At 38.7% G+C, this 19,848-nt stretch overlaps 1 protein-coding gene across 2 annotated transcripts in view; it reads left to right on the plus strand.

The window, feature by feature from the left end:
- Positions 1-19,848, plus strand: part of ITPR2 (inositol 1,4,5-trisphosphate receptor type 2) — a 530,755-nt gene that overhangs the window by 300,793 nt on the left and 210,114 nt on the right. For both annotated transcript variants that reach the window (XM_032646410.1, XM_032646411.1), the window contains exons 36-37: positions 4,809-4,951; positions 9,943-10,051. In XM_032646410.1, coding sequence (XP_032502301.1) covers positions 4,809-4,951; positions 9,943-10,051 — 252 coding nt within the window. The remainder of the gene's footprint in view (positions 1-4,808; positions 4,952-9,942; positions 10,052-19,848) is intronic.

The raw sequence follows: 19,848 nt of genomic DNA on the forward strand, positions 1-19,848 counted from the left end.
AATACCACAGACTGGGTGGTTTAACCAACAGAAATTTATTTTCTCACAGTTCTGGAGCTAGAAATTCAAGATCAAGGTGTTAGCAGGTTGTTTTCTTCTGAGGCCTCTCTCCTTGGCTTGCAGATGGCCTACTTGTCACTGTGTCCTCATATGGTCTTCCCTCTGTGCACATACACATCTGTGCCCTAATCTCTTCTTATAAGGACACCGGGCATTTTGGACTAGAGGCCATCCATATGAATTCATTTTAACTGAATTACCCCTTTAAAGGCCCTAACTCCAAATATAGTCACATTGAAGTACCAGGGTTAGGGCTTTATCATATGAGTTTTGAGAGGGACACAATTCAGCCCATAACAGATATCTTTCCTCTCACATAATTAGTGGAAGATTTCATGGGATGATCTGGGGTATGGCTTGAGGAAAGTTCTTGGCGTGAAGAATGGTAAAGACATGAACTGGAATAAATATTGTAAGAGGTAATGAGTAGATTAAATGGTGAAGGTTCAGAGTTTTGATAGATGAGCATTATACGTGATTATAAAGACAAGTTAGGGACTTCCCTGGTGGTCCAGTGGTTAAGATTCCGTGCTTCCACTGCAGGGGCCACAGGGCCACAGGTTTGATTCCTGGTCGGGGAACTAAGATCCTGCATGCCGCGTGGCAAAGCCGAAGGGGAAAAAAAAAAACAAAAAACAAGTTAGACTCAGTCTGAAAACTTGAAGGTTATAAGTCATTAAATGTTTTGAGGAAAATGTCATTATAAATGAGTAAGCAGTTATTGGTTTGCAGGATAGAAATATCAGGAAGAGACTAGAGGAAGGTAGATTAATAAGAAATTACTAAACATATCAGCCAGGTGGTGGTATCAATGAAATGAAAAAATAGGTGTTATATACAATAATGAAGGCAGGGTGAACAGACCTGGTGGTTTTTGGATGGAGACAGAGAGGGGACATGAGGGGTGTTTAAGAGGCACTGATGATTGGAGACTAGGTGATGTTATAGACTCTTCATTGTAAGAGGGAAGGAGAGGATCCGGTAAAAGGATGTTGGCTATGATCATTGAACATACAGTGAATTAGGTTTATAGGCTACTGAATGTATTGGAAGGTAAGTCCATATTTGGAGGTAATAGTTGGAGTGAGGATAGTGGTTGGTATTGCTGAAATAGAGAGTATAGTGATAGGAAAAACAAAGAACATTTTGTGAGCGGCCGGAAGTGGCAGAATGGCCAAATAAATGAGGAAAAAAAGACACTGTCAGAAAGGAGGGAAGTCAGGTTCATGAGAGCCAGAGGGGTAGACATTTCAGGGGAGAAATAAAGAGGGCGTGCTTTAAACTTCTTTTAGCACAGTCATTGGCATTCGCTGGATAAATATATATTTGATGAAAACTCCGTTCCAGCCACTGTGTTAAGTACTGGAGATAGAACCATGAGGTCTGTGCCCTCATAGAAAATGCATTCTGATGCATTAAGTAAGTGATATGATGTTAGAGAATTAAAACTGCTATGAATAAAATAAATCAGTATAACAATATGATGGAGAATCGCTGGGAGAGTGATCCTGCAGTGAGGGAGCTCCTCTCTATTAAGGAGACAGTGAGTTGAGACCCAAATAATGAAGAGGAATAATCTGTTCAAAGATAGGAGGATAGAGAGCTTTATGGGGAGGGAAGAGTAAATGCAGAGATGTTAAAGCAGGAATGAGGATGTGGGTTTGAAGAACCAAGAGAAGCCCATTGGGGCAGGAGTGAGCAAAGGAAGAGAGTATTATGAAATAAGGAGCCAATTCATGTAGAGACTTCCATGGTAAAGCATTTGGATTTATTCTAAATGTGATGGAAAATCATTGGAGATTTTTAGCAGAGTATAGGCATGACTTGGTTTACCTTTTAAAAAACACTGTGGATTTTGAATGGTGAATGGATTATAGGGTCCAGACATGGAAGCAGTGAGTCTAGTTAGGTAGTTATTGTATTAATTCAGGCAAAAGGTATTGGTGGCTTGGCTTAAGGGGATAGCAGCAGCAATGAAGATAAGTAGCTGAACTTTGGATATAGTTGGTCCCCTAGGTCTAGTGGGACTTGGTGGATGGATGGATGAGATGTGGGATGTTGGAAAGAGAAATCAAGGATGAGCCTGGGTATGATATGATTGGATCATTTGCTAAGATAGGGAAGAATGGGAGAGTTGGAATCAGGTGTTCTGTATGGAGAATTTTAAGTGTTGAATGTCTATGTCAGTGTCTCTGTGAGTGTGTCAAATAGGCTGCTGGATATATGAGTCTGAAGTGGTTTGGAAAGATGTCCATACAGGAAATATAAATGGGGGGATTTTCAGCATATGTATGATATTAAAACCATGGAATTGCGTGAGATTCCTCACAAGAAACTGTAATAGAAGAAAAAGGACCAGGAGCTACCAGGAGCTGGTTAAGGAGTGGTCAGGACGTAGGTGGAAAATAAGGTGAGTGTGATGTTACAGAAGCCAAGCACAGAAAGTGTTTGACAGAGCAGGGACAAGTGTATAAAATGCTTAGCAGTGGTTGGGTGACATGAGGTCAGAAAAGGAACCACTAGATCTGGCAACAGGGTGATGGTTGCAGCTAACTGGTACTCAATAATTACTAACATTTATTCAGGAATACTAAGTGGTCAATACGTGTTAGAGCCTGATTTTTTTTAACCATTTTAAAAAATTGAAGTATAGTTAATTTACAATGTTGTGTTAGCTTAAGGCATTCGACGATGATTCTTTTTCAGACTCTTTTCCATTATAGGTTATTACAAGACATCGTAGAGGCTGTTTTATGTATTTACTTTTAATCCCATGTAATTGCTAGTATCATTATCCTGGGTTTTCACGTGGAGAAATAATGAATCAGAGATCACATAGTTGGCCCATGATCAAAATAGGAGATAAAGACAGAATTCACATCATAGAAGCCTGGGCACAATTTGTTTAGTAAATGAAAGGAAGAAGAGAGGTAATCTGAAAGATAGGTATGTGTTAGTGGTGTTTTATTAAATATGGCCACATTGGATAAGCATATTCTTTTCCCACCTTTGTATAATATCTAGTTTCCCATTTATATGATTTCCTCTCTAGTAGTCTCTGCTAGCTGTCATGAGGAATTTCTCAGAAAGCTTATTTAGAGTAATTGAAGTAGAAATGATCACTTTTGCTACAAAGAGAGGAAAGAGTTAAACAAGTTAACCCCTGAGATCTAGCCATAAGAAATCAAGAGGCTACCAGGAAGAAAATAACATAAAAACACATGTTTTCAGACTTCCCTGGTGGCACAGTGGTTAAGACTCCGTGCTCCCAATGCAGGGGGCCTGGGTTCAATACCTGGTCATGGAACTAGATCCCATGTGCGTGCAGAAACTAAGAGTTCGCATGCCACAACTAAGGAGCCTGCCTGCCGCTACTAAGGAGCCCGCCTGCTGCAACTAAGACCTGGTGCAACCAATTAAAAAAAAAAAAAGCATGTTGCTATAGCTGAGAGTAACAATAAGCAATCGGCAGTCAGTCTTCTGCTTAACAAAATATGCCACAGGTATGGGTGAATAAAGTATTGCTTTATGCGTATTTTTTGGTTTATTTTCTAACTTAGTTATCTTAAAAACAAAGAGGGGATGCTTTAATCATTAAGGAATGTTCAGTAAATTATCATTGCTTATAGTCCGTTTTAGAAACATGTCAGATGCTTTCAGCTATAATTAACACGATATTCAGCTAAAAGTGGCTTAAACAATAAAAAAATATATCTTTCGCATAGCAATGGATCTGGATCTGGGGCTCTTCCTGAGGTGTTTAGTTCAGTTGCTTGATAGGTCCAGGCCTTAACACCATTGGTCTGTTGCCTTTCAGTGTAAGGCTGGTCTCCAAAGGTCATAAGAGGGCTGCCTCATATTTTGGATTTTCACACTCTCGAGATGTCTTGAGATAGCTACTATCTCAAGTATACTGTAGTATCAAGTATACTGTAGGTTCTACTATCATAGGTAGTTCCTAAAGAATCTGCCCCGTCCTCCCCCTATACACAGCCCCACACTCAGCAGACTTCGCCAGATGTCTTACTGGCCAGGACGATGTCACATAATCATTCCTAATCAATTACTGGCAGGGGAAATGGAATGACCATGACTGGCTTAAACTAATCAATCTTGTCTTTAGGCTGAGGGAGCTCATCTCCTTGAGAATGTTGTTACCTGACTGAGAAATAACATGGAGATTCTGTTAGCAAGGAAGAGGATGAGGAAAGGCTATTGGCAGGTGACCAATAGTGTCTATCAAAAAATATAATTTGAAATACTATTAAGTGCCATTGAACCCTTGTACAGTACTACTGCTGGTTCAGATAATACGTCAAGGAATTTTCCCGTTGGAAGAAATGGTTAGTTCCGGATGACCAATGACATATATGAAGTCTTTTTTAGCTGTTTGCTGAGCATACCCCAATTTGATGAATACCTGCATCGTCTCTATTGCAATCTTAAACACTGCAGTGCTGGTAACAGTGGCTTTACTGACTTATCATCTTGTCTGTATATCCTTAGAAATCATATAGCTACCCACCCCTCCCTTATAGTATAAATGAAAAAGGAGACTCAAACAGTTTTCATACGGAAAACCAGCCTATACTTAAAGCACAGACATTTGGTACCGTGGGAAGTAGGGTCCCTCTTCTCTGAAATTCCCACATCTCATTCCTGGTTAGTATTCTTAAGGTTGTCCTATCTTCAAAGGATGAAATCCGAGTTAGGTCTTTACATGGTCTCTCTTGTGCTTTATTCCTTAGGATGTAGTGGCGTCCTTGGAGCAACAGTTCAGCCCGATGATGCAGGCTGAATTCTCTGTGTTGGTTGATGTGCTGTACAGTCCAGAGCTACTGTTTCCTGAGGGGAGCGATGCAAGAATAAGATGCGGTGCTTTCATGTCCAAGTAAGTGCGTACAGCCTGAGATGCTGCAGGTGCTGCTACCCTGAGCTGGCCTCTGACGTCCCTGCTTTTTACTCTGCTGTTGCCTAATGACAGTTCGCAGAGCATGTAAAAGGTCTAAAATCCGTGTTAAAATATACCTCCAAAAAATTAGTCTGATTCAACAGAAATTCTGTTTTGGTGACGTTCAACTTACATTTATTAATATTTGCTGAAAATGAAATGTCATTATTGGGCACAAAGTATCACATAAAAGAGTATCTTGGTTCTGATTCCTTTCTATAACTGTATGATATGAAGTTTTAAAAGATTCCTGTTTAAAGTCACTGATTTTCATTAGCAGAGAGAGGAAGGAAAGGGTAGTAGCATTTATTGAGGCCTTCCTATGTGCATTGTTATCCTGTGTGTGTTATCTAATCTGCACAAGTGCTCTGCGAGGTTGAGCCTCATTTTAGAGATGAGCAGGCTGGGGCCCAGGCATGCTTCGGGGAAGAGCTGTTAAGTCTCCACCCAGCACCTCCCATGATGCCTTGATGATCCTCATCTGTAGCTTTCTCATTTACGTATTTCTCTCAGCATTTCTGTGGTATTGTCAGGTCTATTAGAGTAGATGTGTCAATCGTAGCATATTTTCATTTTAATGGTAAAGGAACAATTCTTAAGGAAATAAAAGCAGTTGTGAGAAAAAGTGTAAGTAGCTCCAGAAAGAAAAGACAGACCTTAATGTTGAGGACCCTTGGCTGAGTGATTTGCGAAGTAATTACATGTAGACTCAAGATGGCCGGTCAGAGGTGCTTGGTCACCTTGGGGAGAGTATCTGGATGGAGAGTCAGAAGAGGCTTCCAACCCTCTTGACCATTATCCATCACAGCCTGTTCCTGTGCGGTTGAGGATGCAACTGAAATGGTCTCAAAACCTCCTCTGTTGACATACTGAGGGCGAAATTGAAGGTTGTGGAGACACAAGAAGTATGTTCTTTCTTTTACCAGTTAAAGCTGGGATTCGGGGAGAGAGAACAAGGTATGGGGTGCAAAGAACTGACTGCAGGGGTCATGTTGAAGAATAGGTGGGTTTCTGTATTATGGCCAGAATCACGGATTCTTGGCTTTTGATCGCTATATCTTTTTTTTTTTTGCGGTATGTGGGCCTCTCACTGCTGTAGCCTCTCCCGTTGCGGAGCACAGGCTCCGGACACGCAGGCTCAGCGGCCATGGCTCACGGGCCTAGCCGCTCCGCGGCATGTGGGATCTTCCCGGACCGGGGCACAAACCTGTGTCCCCTGCATCAGCAGGTGTACTCTCAACCACTGCACCAACAGGGAAGCCCCTTGATCGCTATATCTTAAGGGGCCTGGGAAGAATGGGTTTGTCTGGACATTGGCCAGACTTCTAATAAGAATTTTGAAATGAAGAGGTCCAGAGTGTCTGCAAAACTGATGATGGTGGAAGCCATTGGGAAAAAAAATTAAGTAGAGATATTGCCTAGTATAAAAATAGGGTCTTTGACAAATATACTTAACCTCCCATGAATAGGTATCAATGTATAGAATATAGGTTAAAACGTGGGTAATAACCCTGAGAATTTTAACTCCAGTATATTCATATGATACTATAGCTATATCCCAGAGACTTGATAGTTTAGACAAGTGATTGGCAAACTCTGGCTCACAGGTCGTTGATCATTTTTGCAAATAAAGTTTTGTTGAAACACAGCCACACACATTTATTTACATATTGTCATCTATGGCAGCTTTCATACTATTGTAGAAGAACCCACTAGTTGCCTAGTCTGCATGGCCTACAGAGCCTAAACTATTAATATTTACTGTTTGGCCCTTTAGAACAAGAGTTTGCTGATTGAGTGTCAAGAAGTAGAGTGTCAATACAGTAGCTGCTAACTATCCATGGCTACTTAAATGAACGTTTAAATTAATTAAATAAAAATAAAATATTTAGTTCCTCAGTTACATTTGCCACATTTTAAGTACTCAATAGACATATGTAGTTAGTGGCCAACAACTAAGGCAGCCCAGATACAGGATATTTTAATTATCACAGAAAAAGTTCTGTTGGACAGCACTCGTCTAGAACGTAAAGATATAGGTCTGTAAGAAGGTAATATGAAGTAACTCAGGATATCAAGAAAATATTGACCTGTGCTGAAGATGAAGCAAATCTGTTGCAATATTAGGTAAATTCAAAGGACAGAAGCAGAGTGATATGATAATGGGAATATATCACAGGTCCTACACCCAGGTGGAGGAAGAGGGTGTCACACATAGTGTAGTGGTTAGAGAAAAGATTTTTGTTCTTTTGTATGTGTGTGATTGTAGTATGGCCAGAGGCTCAGGGATATCTGTTTACTTACTCCTTCCTTAATTCTGGGAAGAACCAAGAGTTTTATTTGCAAAGATATCTATTAAAATTAGAGTCCAACTTCATTAATTGCTGTAGACCTTAAGTGGGCCTCCTGACTTCCTCAAATGAATTTAATTCCTGGAACTTGTTGAGTCAGATGGGTCTGCAGGAGAATGCGAGGGCTAAACCCCAGGAAAGGACCAGATTTCACATAGAGTAAGAGAGAAGAGAAGAGGTCATTGTGGGTGTTAGCTTTTATGGTGGCTGCTTATAGTTCATTCATATCAGCACTCACTCCTCTCTTATGAAGGAAGCAGCTCAGTGTTTCCCAAACTGTGGTATGTGACTTGTGGAGAAGAGGCAACTGTTAATTTTAAAAAATGAATTAGGAAAGAATACAGAATATCAGAGTGCATCTTATAGAGTAAAGGTAACTTTTGCATTAGTTTTACAAATGCACTCACAGACATGTATTTGCATGGTGGGGTTCATAGAAAACAGTATTTGAAAGTCACCTGATCTAACTCAACCAAACATTATATGATAGACGAATACCTGTGTAAATCCCGAGCAAGTGTTCATTCATTCCCACTGATATTTTCAGATGGTTAGTGAATTAAATATTTTATCTAAAGAAAAGTTAAAGAAAATGGAAATAGCCTAAGAGAGAAAAAAAATCAAAAGAAATTTACAGTGTCCATCAAATGATTTTCATATCTTTAAAGACTATATCATGTGGGAAAAAAAAGACTGAATAGCTGAGGTTTTAGAGAGGCAGGTTTTTTTTTTTTTCTTGTCAGGAGAACTTTAGAACAATAATTGTGCCTGACCAGATGGACATATAGCACCCTGCCCAGATGTAACATGTCTAAAAGGAAATCACTGTTCCTTCACAGTGTGAAATAGGTGTCATTTAAAAGTATCATATTCCATCTACTGACCCAACTCATCCATTTCAGGCATCTGTGATCTCCCTTCCCTCTCTTCTTCCACTTTCTGTATGTCGTCGTTTGCCAGGTCTTGGCTATTTTGTTTCAATATTGCTTTTGGTACCCTTACCCCATCACATGCCCTGTTCATCTCTTGCTTGTTCTCACTCTTCTGTGCCCTTGTGCCCACCTCCATCTGACGTATCTTTGTCACAGGTAGGCAGGGCCATACAAGTCCTTTAACACAGTGGTTCCCCATTTTCTACAGCATAAATTCCAGACTCTTTAGCACGATATTCCCAGATCCGTCTTTTCAGGCTGCACCTCTTACACTCTCCTCTTCCACGTCTTTAAGTGTCAGCTGGCAGTTGGAGTACTTCTTCCCTGGACGTGCCATCAGCTTTCTGCATCTGCCCTTTGTTCATTTCCTTTGCGAGGATGCCTTTTCTCTGCACTCTTCCCTGCCAGGTGAAATCTGTATAGTTAAATGTTACCTTGTCACCGAGACCTTCTCTGATCAGCCCTAAGCAGCTCCCCCAACAGAATATAATTGTCTCTTTGTCCAGTTTATGGCATTTGCCACTGCCTCTGCTATAGCACTTACCGTGTCACATAAGAGGCAGCTGTGTACAACCTAGCGTGTGTCAGGACTCTTCATCAGTGAAGGGTCCTGTCTCCACAAAGTGGTGCTTCAGAATTTTGGCCCTGAAGTCAGATGGTCCTGGGGTCTATTTCCAGATCCCACCACTGAACAACTGTGTAACCAGAGACAAGTTACTTTCTCTCTTTGGGGCTCTGTTTTCTCATGAGCAAAATTAGCCTGATAATAGAAACTATTACATTAGCTTGCTGTGAGGATGAATGGAGAAAATCCAGGGGAGGTCCTCATACTTCACCCTGAGAGCTGATAAGCACTCCTGGATATTATCTAGCGAAAGCTCACTTTTCCTCAGGGCTCTGTCCCTCAGGACTCCTGTTATGTCACTGAAATCAGATCATTCCGTTATATTCTACATCGTTTTGTTTTTCTAGGAGGACACATCTCACAGGGTCATTTTGAGAACCAGCTTTTTAACAACGTGAGCTATATGTGCTAAGCTGTAAATTCAGATTCTGAACGTCTTACTTGAATCTGAATTTTTGGAGAGTTATAGAACTGTGATCTGCAAACTTTTCTCTTGACAGAGCACCAGTGTAGAAGTCACCACTGTAAAATTAATTAGAGTCTTTGCCCAAATTATAGCAAAAGTAGTAAATGGGTAGACTGTGTTGATGTTACTTGTTTTTTTTTATTCTAATCACAAAAACTGCCTGTTTCTACCAAGCCCTAGCAGTGAAAAATAGCAATTATTATTAATGGAAACTGGAAAGCAGCCCATTAATGCTAAGGTTCAAAAGTTGTGTACTGCTGCTCTACTATACAGTTAATGTGATATAGTACATAGAAAATAATATAGTATGACATAATATAATAAAATGTAATATACTGCAGGTATCCATGTGCACTGGGATAAACTGACTATAAAACAAAGGCTTTATAATACAAAGCTTATAAGCTGAAGTATAATTTTAAAACTTCGACAACATGTATCTGGTTTGCTTTATACTCTCAAATAATAGTGTGATTTTTTTTCCTCTAGCGTATGATGTTAGTATATAGCTTGAAGAGAAACCACTGTCCTATTAAAGTTTAATGTTTTCTTTTAAGGTTGATCAATCATACAAAGAAACTGATGGAGAAAGAAGAAAAATTGTGCATTAAAATTCTTCAAACTTTACGAGAAATGCTAGAGAAGAAAGACAGCTTTGTGGAAGAGGTATTTAAAATTTTTTCTTAGTATTTGAAAACAAAATAGAATTTCTAGAATATTATAATGAATGAATTACAATAGGCTATTATATAATTCCTTGCATTACGTGTTAATGGTGTCGTGTACTTAGATGAATTAGATAATTTGAGTTTTTATGCTGTTCAACTCTCATGTCTGCTTTGATTTGAGAAGGAACTAAGATTAGAATGGCCCAAGTATTTGGTTTATTTTTTATCATATTTTATCTTGATTATGTATATTTTTCTCATATAACATCAACAGACCAAGTAAATTTTTTTAACAATGAGCAACTGAGATGCGTTATTAAGATTCTGTATAAAGTTCTGCTGCGTATTGAAATGGTCTCTGCATTTTGGAATATGTTGATTTTTCATTGTAAATATATGTTCATGTCATTTTCTATAATATTATGCCAAGTATTATAAAATAATACTTTTTAAAATAAATGCAACTGTAAGTTTCTATTCTTAACTGTATTAATGTAAGTATTGCACAGATGACTTTTCAGGGAATATCAACTTATAGGTAATAATTGTCAGTCTGCTATTAAAAATGACAGCTCAGTTGCTCATTAAGAGTTAGCTAGCAGCATGTTTAATACCCAAGGTGATACACTTAAATATAAAATATATATCTAGTGTAGGTTTTTTAGCTAGCTACCTTTACCCTTTACTTTTATGCTAGGTATCAAACATAATTTGTACCATGCTCCTTAATAATTTTTTTGGTTTTTTCTGTAAATACTAATCACCTGCTGTGTTTAAAATTGGAAGGATTTTATTTTTATTTATTCATTTATGTATATGCTATCTAATTCCAAAAAGATTGTAGTGGTAGGGTTTTTTTTTAAAAAAGTATTCTTGTAGAAAAGAAATACAGTGGAATCTTGGATATTAATAGAAGGGGCATAGCTTTAAAATACAGCATCTGAATCAGATGTTTCTTCAGTAATCAAAATGACTTCAGCTTTGTGTTAGTTCATTTAATCTATATTTGAGAAACATCAAAATACAGGTGAGGTGGTCAATGCAGTTTTAGCAAATGTTTCTGTGACATAGGACTCAAGAAATATGCTTATAAGTTTGAGTATATGGTATCCTTTAAAAAAATGGTACATAGAGTTCCTTGGGGCTTTTTGTTGTTTTTCTTTGGTTCCTCAAAATATTGCTGTAGATTGTTTGATTTTGGCTGACGTACTAGATCCTAAAGGTAGAAAAATGGGATCATATGAATTTTTGACAGAAGAGTGAGGTTTATGATAAGTAACTTGTGCTTATCAGGATATACATAATAAGCCTTCCAATTTTATATACTAGATTATTATTGAATTTCTCTAAAGGAAAATAGGGAAGAAATCAAGTAACATTTTACTCTGACTGGTCAAGAGTATTTCAGCAAATCTCCCAAACCACCCTAAAATAAATCATGCTGGCAGCTGTTTCTCCTTTCCATTCCCAGGGCTGTCACTAGTTCAGCCTTTCATTTCCTCTTGTCTAGAAAACTCCAATAGCCCAGCTCCCTGAGACCTCCTGAAGGGAGGCAGGGCTGCTGTTTTCATAACTCCAAGGACACCATTCCCATCACGCATAATAAGCATGGCACCCTTAGGACACGGTCCTCAGGGAAAGGGTCAGACGAGAAAGGCTATTCGGGCTCATTCACTCAGCTCAGCACACACTGTGAGCAACTATTAAGCGCCGGTTCTTGTGCCTGGGCACTGGGGAGAAGGTGGCGAATGGCATGGCTTGCTAAGAGCCACCACGGGGTACATTTCACATGCTAGTGGACTCCGGTCACAATCTGCAGAGATCACGAGAGCCTTTCAGGAACCTTCAGGGGCTCTGCACTGCCTTGGTGTTCCAGGCTCTCCATGGTGCCCCCTATGCTTCCTCCCACCCTTCCTCATCCATTAGTCTCTCAAAATCTGTGCCACTCAGTGTGCCTGCAGTGTCCCTCAGGCTTTCCCTGCACTGAGGCTTGCTACATCCGGAATCAGGATTGTTAAAGTCCAAACAAGCCTCAGTATCCCTAGTGTTATCTTTGTGAAGGAGCTAATGAGGAGTACTTATCAATTGTTTTTGCCAGAGGTGACTACTTTCTCAATAGAATTAGCAAAATACTTTGTACCTCTCTTTTAAGACACTGCATCTGGGTGTTTTAGTTCAAGTTCGTTGTTTTATAGATGACGTCACTGAGACCAGAGAGGTTATGTGATTTGCTCAAGGTCACACGGCAGTGTCAGAACCAGGGCTTAAACTGGAACTCCTTCCTCTCTGCCTAATTTATTAGATCACAGCCAACTTTTACAAATGGTGTATATCACTATTAAGAAAGGTTAATATATTTTGTCCAGCATGTTTAGAGGTCCAGATTTTAAGTCATAGGCAGGCGGAACATAGCAGAATATAATATCCAAAATAGATAAAGGTTTAGAAAACCTCTAAGAAAATATTAAAGAATATGGAAGTGTAGTCATTAACTTAGAAAGAAAAACCTGAAAGAGACTTAAGTATTATTTCTTAATTTCCATGTTTACTAAAGACAGAGTAAGAAAAAAAATTTTAGCTGAGAGAATTCTACATCTTAAACAACTTTTTCATTCTAAATGTTTTAGAATGAGAAGCATTTCTACTAGTGGAAGGAGAAGACGTTTTTCCCCCAAGAAATTTTTTTAAAAAGCATATTAGATCCAGAATGATTCAAATACCTATGCTGGGAAAGAGACAGGCCTGGACGATCTCTACATGTTGTCAGTTGGCCCGTCTTACACAGCTAGTGTTCCGTTATCCGTGCCAGTGGAGGGGACCTAAAGGACTCGCCAGTCTGGGGGAAATGGGCTTGGGAAACAGATTCAGAAACTGGTCAAAGCTATTATTTTACAACTTATTGTGTATTCTCAGAAAAAAATTGTGAATATCAGTCCTGGGATAACAGGTGGTTTGTGCTTTCATGATCATATTAGTTTCCTATTTATCAGAAAGTTAGTGGTTTACAACCCACATGTTTATTATCTTACGGCTTTGGAGGTTGAAGTTTAAAATCAAGGTGTCGATTGCGTTCTTTCTGGAGACTCTAGGAGAAAATTCGTTTCTTTGCTTTTTTTAGCTTCTAGAGGCCTCCTGTGCTCCTTGGCTCATGGCTTCTCCCTCCATCTCCAAAGCCAGCAGCAGTAGTATCTTCAACTCCCCCTCCCCCCCCCCACTCTCTCTCTCTATCTCTCTCTCTCTCTCTCTCTCTCTCTCACACACACACACACACACACACACACACACACACACACACAGACTCCATTGTCACATCCCCTTCTCTTACTCTGACCCTCCTGGCTCCCTCTTATGAGGACACTTGTGATTACATAGGAACCACCTAGATAATTCAGTATAATCTCCCCATCGAAAGATCCTTAACTGAATCACATCTGCAAAATTCACTTGCTGTGTAAGGTAACATTCTCAGGTTCTGGTTGGTTAGGGCATAGACATCTTTGGGGAGGGCCATTATCCAGTCTATCACAATGATCCTTTTACTGACACTGAGAAATGGCATGTAGAATGTAGATGGAGAGCTTACCTGTGGCTGATTAAAATGTAGGGCAGTTTACATGTGAATGAATATGACAAAAAATGCTTTGAATGTATAGCACTTTGCTGTTTCCAAAGTATTTTAAAATATTTTGCTACCTTTCAACAGTTCTAGGAAGTATATAGAGCAGGCAGTGTTATCTCCAGGTTTGTAATGTGGAGGGACTCAAGAGAAATGAATTGCATTGTTACATACATTACCTAATACCTGGTTGTCTAACACTTAATCAACTGGATTTCTTCTGTCTGTGTATCGAAGCATTCCCAAGAGATATCTCAGAACTAAAACAGAAAACTCACACCAGGGTTTTTCACACAAGCTATCCAAATACTACATTTGAGACTTCACTTATTTAAATTTAAAATCTTACCTTAAAAGAAAATCTCCATTTTCATTTTTGTTTATCTGGTCTCTGATACTGGAAGTTTTGTGTGTGTGTGTATGTGTGTGTGTCTGTGTATAGCTGGTGCAAATTTAAAAATAGAGCAATGAAGCAAGTTTGCTTCATGGTTGAAACAGATGTCCTTAAAGCAATTTGCAACTTTGAGACCGAGTTTTCTGATTTTATTAGCCTTCTATGTATGCTATATTAAGGAAAATCATTATGTAACTACGTTTTATCTGGTATTTAGTCTACCTTAAAAACATTTACAATTTGTAATCCCTTTGATTACAATTCCTAAATTAATTTTACTTAATATTCTTCCTTGCTTTCGTGTTCCTTTGCACCAAAAGGATGAGAGAGAAGATGTGGGTGGCAATATCTTGAAGATTGCAAAGAGTAGTATAAGTAAATGAAAATTGAATTTTCTATTAGGCATGTCTGTGTGAAATCCAGTGATCACCTCTGTACCGTTTGTTATAAGTTACAGTACTTATTTTTATTGAAGGTTAAAACATGAAAATTGTATACTGAAAGTCCCAAAGGGGGAAAGTTAGCTAAGTTTTATAAAAATTTTATAAAGTTTTGTTTGTTTAGGCGATTCTGGTAGAAAAGCAAAAAGTTACAAAGGATATCTATAACTCTACCTTGGACGCTCAGTGTTCCTTTGGGATGGGTTCTGTTTGACAGGCTCCTTTAAGGTAACAACAGCAGGCATGTTTATTTGCATTAAAAAAAAAATATGTATGTCGGAAAATGTGAGCAGGGAAAGAGAAGAGAAGGAATGTTTTTTAAATGGCTTTAAGGCAGTATGATTTCTAATGTTCTCCATCCTCAGCGCCATGCTGTTTTACTCTTATTTCTGTGACTCTCTACCACAAAATAGAAAGACCTGTTATGATGTGTGTGCTGCTCCACAGTGTGGCTTAATTATAGCATCACACCTTAGGTTTGTGTACTTCAAGGTATTTTAGGTCCAGGTCTGAGTAAGGGTTCACCTGAGGTGGTCAGGAGATAGAAGGAGCTGGGTGGATTGGATAGAGGTGGGCTGGTGGAAGGTGGAGCAGGAAATAGGAAGGACTTGGTTCAATGGATTGGTTTGGTTTTAAGGATTTTTTTTTGGGGGGGGGGTCAATTTTCTTCACCTTACACTCTTCAGTATATAATTCTATTAAGATTTATAGAGCATTACAAACTATTCCCTCTCATAAAAAGGGAGAAACATATAAATCATAAATAGTAAAGATGTCTATAAGATCTGATCCTGAATATATAAAATTCGTAGTTTCTGTACTGTAGAATTAGAAAAGATAATGAGTACTGAAAATATTCCCTGGTAGCCCGTGGAACTGGTGATTTACGGTCTCTTTCCTTACTTTGCAGTCAAAGAAGTTGACCTATTTAGAATGCCAATCATAATTTCCCCTGTGAATATATTCCTGTCTACTCGTAAGTTACACTGACAATACATGTAATCTACAGGATGACAAAGATGTTTAGTCAAGTTCAATATTCTTAAAATGTTCAGGTTTGAAGAGCCATATATCCTTGGAATATTATTGCAAAGGGATCTAGAAATCACCTCTACTCTCGTGTAGTTTTATGCTCTGGTGTTTATAAAGTAATGATAGCTAGCATTTATTGGGAGCTTCCTGAAAATTAGATACTCTTCCTCTTTATATTATTTAATCTTTAACTCTTTGTCATAGGTAGTATTATATCTCTCTTTTACTGATGAAGGAACTGAGGTATAGAGTTTGAGGTCACACACCTAGTAGGTGAAGAGAGCTGGTATCCCACCCAAACATTTTGGCTCCTGAGGTCTTAACTCGCATGTTAGAGCCAAACAGATGATACGACTTACAGTCACACCTCTTCTGTTTTCTCAGATATTCAACTAAATAAAATGAAAAGTTCTTTAGTTTTGTTCTTGATAAAATTTGTGTGCATGAGTCCTGGAAAGCCTAAGCCATTTATTCAGTGAGCTGCTAAGGAGAGGCTTGAAGATTTTAGACTGAGCTGTGAGGGGACAACATGATGCAAGAGCTGTGCAGATTTTGAAGATTTCTTTTTACAGACCTACAGATCAGTATCCGAGCTCCCCAAGACCCACCCTGTGATCATGGTCTGAGTAGCTAGTAGCCTGAATATTATATATAAAATTTCTAAACAATGCTTTATAAGATGACAGGGTAGATAGCCCCTTGTGGAAATGTGGCATTCAGCAAACAGCATAGCATCTGATTGAGAGCTGTGATCTTTATGAATGCCCAAGTGGGGTAGGTGATATTTACACATTGAACAGTGCAGGCAGACAGAGGCTTCTTGATTTGAAAGTTGGTATGTGGATTGATACGGAATAAAGATCTTTAAGAAATGATGCCTTGAGTTATTTTTAAAATATCTTCCATCTTGTAACTCAAAAACTTACTGTCCGCTGAGTTAACTAGATTTTATTGTTTTCCTCAGCAGGAAAAAAATCATTGTAGTTAATCTTTTATTTCTGATTTGGAGGAGCAGCAAAAAGAATGTCAGATATATACCAAGGAACTTAACTCCTTCATCAAATACGCAGACTTCTCAGTCCCGACAGTAATCACATTCTTGCAAATTTGTAAATTGTATCAAGCTTCTCTTATTGTAAGAGTCTGTGCGGAATCATTCACCTTCTATGCATATACTCATTTCACTTTTTAGGAGGCAGATAAACAGATTTAAGTAGAATTGTTGTACAGAGTGCACTGTAGCTTAAGAATTTGATAATAACTGTTTTGCTAAGGGAAAATTAATTTCAGTTTTAGCATCAGCTGCATTTTGTAGAATTTTTAAAAAAATACATTTTAGAGGTGAGTACAATTTTTCCCGTATGTTCTAATGTTTTTCTTTTTTTAAACTAGACACAATAAGTGCTGTTGCAAACCTTTTGTACTACCATTCCTGTATTGTGAATGCGTGAGTGTGTGCGTATATGTGTGTATTGTGTTTTAACTAGGTAACTAAATGGTTGGAAATATGAAATTATGTTGATGTCTCCTTACAGTAAGAGATCTGTTTTAGAAATATAATTGGTATACTCTTCCACTTTGGAATTTTTATTTTATATTTTTATCTGGGCAAAAAGACTTTGACCATTCAGGTGGGCACAAAGGAAATAATTAGGTTTAGAAATTTACTCTTTAGTTGCTGAGCTGGCTTGGTCGCTTGTTAGGCCATTCAAAGTGATACGTTTATCAGATTTACTGAAGTCATTGTAACCTCATTATTACAAAAATTATAAAGTTCTTAATTACATCTTGCCTTTACTCTCCCACTTAAAAATCTGACATAATAACATCACTGCCTCAATGATTTTTGAGATATGCTTTGATTCTGTAGAGATCAGTGACTAAAAGATCATGTTGAAAATATTATGAATACTCAAAAATTAGCCAACTATTTATTGCCTCCAGTAAGACACTTGGTAATTAATGATTGTAGGTGAAAAATGGTATTGTGATTAAAAAATAAACGTGCATAATATAAAAAGTAAAAAAAGTATAAGAAAAGAAAAAAGAATAAAAGAAAAAACACTAAAATTAATATATTACTAAACTATCGTGTTAATTATTTCTACCTAAATCTAACCTAAACTCTTTTACAGGATGCATTCATGATTAGTTTCTTTTAACTCCATGTTATTCTAGTTTGTAATCATTTCAGCACTTATAAAATCATGTCTGTCTTGTTAGTACACTAACAAGACCTTTTATTATCCTGCCTTCTGAAGGATTTCTTTGGTGTGTGTTGTTATTTTAAATAAATTAGAAACTCCTTGAGGATGGGTCTGATACATACGCTGAAGAAATGCACAGAAGGCCTTTCAGAGCTGAGATTCTGTAAAGGTCTAGTTCTGTATTTTCTCTCCAGTCCCACTCCACACGCCATAAGTGTTGTACTATTGAGGGCAGAGATGGGCAATGTTATTCGCTGCAGTGTTCCCCATGGCTGGCACTGTGCCCTGCACACAATCATTGCTCAATAAGTGTTTGTGGACTAATTTATACATAGTAGCAATAAATGTTAGCGACTGTCTGCTAGTACAGCACATTGCCCTTCACTAGTCATATCCAAGAAGTGGGTTCTAGAAGTATCACTTCAGTTCTACTTTGCGTCTCTTTGTAACCCAGGACATGGTAGGTTTCTTGGTACTTGGCACACCTGCAGAGTTGGGCCAGCTGCAGGGAGAGCTACATACAGCATTGAGCACTGGGGAAGGGGATTATCTTGCAGCAAATGCTTTGTCTGATGGGCTGTGTAGTGTCTGCTTGCTCTCTGGTTTGGAAGGGAAAGAACTGGGGAATCCCCAGACATAGTAACGTGGGTGCTCAGCTCAGGGAAGCTGCGGCAAAGGGAGGATGACTGGATCTGGAGGCAAGCAAATGGGAGGAAGGTTCCGGCCACTGGACTTCTCTCCCAGGAAGGGCCCCGCTCCCCGAGAAGGGACTGAGAAGAACAAGCAAGGAACTTAGGTCACACTAGAAGGGAGAAGAGCCCACTGTGTAGCCAGGAGAACCTGAGAGCAACTGGGGCTCTGGTCACTGAGTTTGTCACGCTAACTAGTGTAAGTAGCTGTAGAGGCCACTAACTGTTGATCTCAAGCAGCACTAGGATCTCCTGCCACGGGACAGAATTGGTGTTTGGAACCGTTCTGCTGTTACCACCGTAACGAGGAAGAGGGATGTAAAGGCTTGAAGCAGATCGGGCCTGAGACATTTTACTTTTTCCGTCTGATACCTTCATCTCTGGACTAGTATTTGAACAGGTCCTCACAGAGGAGATACCCGACCTAGTATATGAGGCACCAAAACCACATTATTGTCCTTGCTGTTACTTTACTATTCTTTATTGTGCATCTCTAAAGAAGCCATTTACAAGGTAACAATGTGTCTGCGGGCATTTGGAGCCTCACAGTAACTCTCTGAGGTAGGAAAATATTTTTTAATCTCCATTTTATAGATAAGAAAACTGAGGCCCAGAGTGTGGAATGATCTGGTAACAATCATATGATTCATAAGTGGCAGAGCTAGGGATGACTCAGGGTGTTCTGATTCTACTCTATGATCTACTCTGTAAATGATCATTTAAATTTGATTTCATCTTCTGAAACCACCTCTTTCAGACTTTCAGTTCTTTTACTGCCTCTAGAAACCTGAAGGTTCAAACAATCTTGAAAAAGAAATTTTAAAAGGAAATGTATTCTCATTCCTTTTTAGGTACATACTCTAAATAATAGCAATAGCTATAACTTCTGTGGTGTTTACTGTATAGTAAAAGCCAGGTGCTTGTATAAATGCTTTACAGCGTTAATTCCTTTAACCTCCGTAACAACACACTGAGGAAACTGCGGCGCAGAAAGGTTACGGAACTTGTCCGAGGTCACACAGCAAAAAAATGGTGGAGCTAGGATGAAAACTCAGGCCTTCTGGCTCCAGAGCCCATGTTTGCAATCACGGCGGGAGGCTGCCTTTCATTCTAGTCTGGTATCAACTTACAAAGCCACAAGAACGTCACTCATAGCTGTCAGAGGAAAACTATTTTCTTGTTTCAAGTAACACAAACAACCTTAAGATATTTCTTCTTGTGTTTAATGATTTTGAACAGCTACTATTTGCTGATTTCTTCACGGTAGGCTCGGTTTTTGCACATTCCATCTGGTACTTGAAACTCTCAAGCATTTTTGGATAAATCTTGGTTACTTACACCAGAACAGCATACAACATTTTGAATATTTGCAGATTGCTCAGTGCGATGTTAGGTTTATCTTTTCTCAGTTGTTCTT

This window comes from Phocoena sinus, chromosome 10 (genome assembly GCF_008692025.1).
Source record: "Phocoena sinus isolate mPhoSin1 chromosome 10, mPhoSin1.pri, whole genome shotgun sequence".
In the NCBI taxonomy this organism is placed as follows: Eukaryota; Metazoa; Chordata; class Mammalia; order Artiodactyla; family Phocoenidae; genus Phocoena; species Phocoena sinus.